Below are 4,405 nucleotides of genomic sequence, written 5' to 3'. Positions count from 1 at the left end.
TTGTGTGCAGGATCTCTGTAGAGAGACCTCTGCTTTAACACCCAGAGCAAGGATCCTTCTCTGTTGGACGCTGCCCAGGGACATGTTTTTCTACTCCTGGAAGCCGTGGTTTCTCTTCAGATGTCCAGCATGCCCCCTCCTGAGTCAGACCTATAGCTCTGTAATCAGCAAAGCTCCAGAGACGCGCAGACATTTTTTGGGAGAATGAGTCGCGGCTTATTCATATGTAAATATCACAGTTGAGACTATTTTCACTGGGAGGCCGGTAGCCCCTATCTTACCTTAATACCTGTCTGCCTGACATCTTGTGTCCGGGTTTCTGCTGCCATGAAAACCCGGACACAGCATTTAAAACCCGCACTTTCCGGGTCAATCCTGGACAGGTGGCAACCCTACTCATGCTCCCTGCTGACTGGAGAGCTCTAGCTTTGAATTGTCAGGGGGGAGTGTTGGATCCCTGTCAGGTTTTTATTGCTGTTTTTGTACCCTATTGCGGAGATTTTATCTTCCCTCTTTGTGCTGGTGACAATCGGCACCGGGACAGAAAGTGAGGAGAAATCCAAACCTTTGCATTTGCCATTGCACCCCCCTTTTGAAAATGCAAATTTCCTGGCTGTTTGTGACCTCAATACCTCATTGTCATGAAAGAGTATGCAGCAAGTAAAGTCAGGAAAGTCAGCGCTCCCTCGGGTCAGTTTAACAGCCAGGTAACCAGTATTTTCAACATAATAGTTCAGCAATAGCAGCTTGTACACTGTGCAATACCGGTGCCCTCTGCTGGTAATGGCTGGTAATGCGTGCGTCACTCTGTCCCTGGAGGCTGCCGCTATAGCTCAGAAGACACCCACATGTAACACTTACATATGCACCCATACATATGTTCTATGCCTCAGTGATTAACTTGGGACAGAAGACACGTCAACACTGCCATGGCCCACCACATCACCCCGCAGATCTTCCATAGAATTACATCTGGCCATGTCTGTGAAGGTTTCTCATTCATCCAGGTCACATGGTATATCTGTAAAAAATAAGTCAAGGCAACTGGACTCGCTGTATTTTTCTTGAAGACATTTCACTGGTCGTCCGACCAGCTTTTTCTATTCAGAATGACTCTGGGAATAAAAATGGTGAATGTCACGCCAATCCACATAATCTGTTATCCACCTGCGGCCTGTAATCATTCTACATCATCTGTTAGTCACCACCAGGTGTTGATTGCATTTGCATAATTGGAGCTAGGAGGTGTTATTAACCTGCCCAGAGAGAGGTGTTCAAACAGCATTGTATGTGGCAGACAATAGATGTCTCACCCCCCCTAACCCCCTCCCCCACCTGTATTCAAGCTTGGCTTCTCCATTTTTTTAGAGGCCATTTATGTAACAATGGAGAAGCCAAGCTTGAATAGAGGAGGGAAGGGGGGTTAATGGGGGGGGAGGGGGTGAGACATCTATTGTCTGCCACATACAATGCTGTTTGAACACCTCTCTCTGGGCAGGTTAATAACACCTCCTAGCCCCAATTATGCAAATGCATTCAACACCTGGTGGTGACTAACAGATGATGTAGAATGATTACAGGCCGCAGGTGGATAACAGATTATGTGGATTGGAGCGACATTCACCATTTTTATTCCCAGAGAATGTTTTGAACAAGTCATTCTGAAGTGAGAAAGCTGGTCGGATGACCAGTGAAACATCTTCAAGAAACATACAGCGAGTCCAGTTGCCTTGACTTATTTTTTACAGATATACATCTGGTCACGTCAAATCATTGTTTAGATCAGGGGTAGGCAACCTACAAATGCCATCGTGCTTTGTAGTTCCACAACGGCTGGAGAGCCGAGGTTTGCCTACCCCATCATATGACATGAATTGTCCCTACACACCTAGAATGCAGCAAACTGCTTTGAAAATTGAAATACATTTCTCTATCTATCTATCTATCTATCTATCTATCTATCTATCTATCTCTCTCTCTCTCTCTCTCTCTCTCTCTCTCTATCTATCTATCTATCTATCTATCTATCTATCTCTCTCTCTATCTATCTATCTATCTATCTATCTATCTATCTATCTATCTATCTATCTATCTATGTATTATCTATCTATTAGGGATGCACTGATACTAGTATTGGTGCCGATGCCAAATATTTGGGCTAGTCCTCGTACTCACCCAAATGCTCCGATACTTACCTCCAATGCCAGAACTTCCGGGCAGGTGGAGATCTCTCTCTGACAGGCAGTGCCATAGCTGCATGGAGCCGGCTTCCTTTCCAATCAGGGTTAAAACCTGCCTCCCAGCTTCCTGATTGGCTAGGAAGCCAGCTTCACTTGGGCAGCCTCCGGAAATGAAGCAGGTATTCTTTCCATTGGACACCAGCTTCCCAGGCAATCAAGAAGCCGGGTGTTGGATCATGATCCACCGCCCGGCTTCCTGATAACTGGGGCTCAGTATTTGGTATCGTCGAGTACGGAAAAAAAAAATATCGGTACTCGTACTCGGTACCAAAAAAACAGTATCGGCGCATCCCTACTATCCCTACTAGGGCTGTGCAAATTAACGATTAATTTCTTGATTAATCGTTAATCTTTTTGATCGATGAAAATTTTTTTTAATCTCTCTGCACGAGCGCCAGCCAAGGCATTGGCCTATACACATACAGCACAGCAATGAAGTCATAAAATGAACTAGGATCACACTAATCCAGCACGTTATTATTCTGAGTTGCCCCACTCAAGCGGCGGCCATATTGAGCGGGGCACCTGAGACTAATAACGTGCTGGATTAGTGTGATCCTAGTTCATTTTATTACTTCATTGCTGTGCTGTATGTGTATAGGCCAATGCAGTTGGATCTGTATGTGCGTTATCATTAATCGATTAAAATTTTTTTAGATTAATCGAACACGAAAATTTTAATCAGTAACAGCCCTAATCCCTACTACCAATATCCACCTGTGGCCTGTAATCATTCTATATGATATCTCTCCATATGTGTTATCTATCTATCTATCTATCTATCTATCTATCTATCTATCTATCTATCTATCTATCTATCTATCTATCTATCTATTCTCTCTCTGCTTGTATCTATTTATTATATTAACTCTATTATTATTGATTCATGTACACCTGATCTTCAAATTATACACAAAAAGCTTTACAAAATGTCAAATATTTTCATAGCAGTCTCTCTCTCTCTCTCTCTCTCTATCTATCTATCTATCTATCTATCTATCTATCTATCTATCTATCTATCTATCTATCTATCTATCTATCTATCATTATTCTAAGGTATCACACAGATTTAACAAATCATTAAATAAACATTGTAAAAAATTAGAACCAGTTTGCATTTGTGTGGAGCACAGACAGTTACCATGAAAGATTTATTGATACACAAATCACAGAACATTCCGTAGTTTATCAGAAGAGCCAGGACTATACCAGACAGACAAAGTAAGTCACAGATTAGATTAGAGATTTGATGGTGTTGAGTTCTCCTCGTCTCAGTGTAATGTCCGTCTTGATTCCACCATGATGGGGATGTGCATGTCTCTATTGACTGGGATCATTCTTTGTTCGGCAGCGGGCAGTGCCAGGCGAGGTGCCCGGAAGAGGAGCCGCCCATCCCTGGACACGGAGCACGTCACGTCCCCGGGATTCACGTCTTCCGGGAGGTCGGCTTCTTTGTGGCACTCTCTGTATTCATGGACGAAGCTGCCGTTCTCCGTCTCCCTTTTCCTGTAGTGTTTTCCGGTCACGATCAGTCTCCTTCCTTCCGTCCTCACCGTCAGTTCTTCCGGAGGAACCTGGTCCACGTCTAGGGCGAGCTCAAAGTTCCCCATCTGCCGTCTGCTGAGAAGCATTTCACTGGGGGTGGCGGGAGGTACGCTCTGGATTGCCCCACTGCTCAGGTTCAGGTGGTGAGGTGGCGTTTGGCAGACCTGCTGCATCCATTGCATCCTCCTCTCCGCCTCATTCTGCATCTGCAGCATGTCATTTTCCAGCTGTTGATGAAGCATCTGGACGTCATGACTTGGAGTGAAGTTAAGGAGCTTGTGGCAGGGCTGAGGATGTCTGGAAGGAAACATCTCAGCTCGCTTGTCCTTGGAGCTTCTGATCACTTTGGATGGAGACAATCAATTTGCTGCTAGGTTGCTGCTCTGCCAGTTCTATCCCTGGCTCCTTTATATACTCTGCTGTCTGAGCTGTGACCTGAGGTTCTCTTTACATGTGGTGAGAAAAGGAGGTGGTGGCTTGTACTGCATGTATAATTAAAGAGATTGCAATGTAGGCCCTACCCAGATATCTTTCTTGAGAATGTGGCAGAGCAACAACGTGTACCATTGTGTAAACTCATCAGCCGGAAATGGAAATGAAGGGTAGATGGGTGGTGCTGA

At 44.6% G+C, this 4,405-nt stretch overlaps 1 protein-coding gene across 1 annotated transcript; it reads right to left on the bottom strand.

Moving 5' to 3' along the window:
• Positions 1 to 3,506: 3,506 nt before the first annotated feature.
• LOC108802230 (heat shock protein 30C-like) lies at positions 3,507 to 4,093 on the bottom strand. The gene has a single exon (XM_018574105.1). It carries the CDS (start codon positions 4,025 to 4,027, stop codon positions 3,512 to 3,514), a length of 516 nt encoding a protein of 171 aa, XP_018429607.1. The 5' UTR covers positions 4,028 to 4,093; the 3' UTR covers positions 3,507 to 3,511.
• Between the last annotated feature and the right edge of the window lie 312 nt (positions 4,094 to 4,405).

Source organism: Nanorana parkeri, unplaced genomic scaffold (assembly GCF_000935625.1).
Source record: "Nanorana parkeri isolate BGI_ZX_2015 unplaced genomic scaffold, ASM93562v1 scaffold2737, whole genome shotgun sequence".
Taxonomy (NCBI): Eukaryota; Metazoa; Chordata; class Amphibia; order Anura; family Dicroglossidae; genus Nanorana; species Nanorana parkeri.
This window is presented reverse-complemented; position numbering and strand designations above follow the sequence as displayed.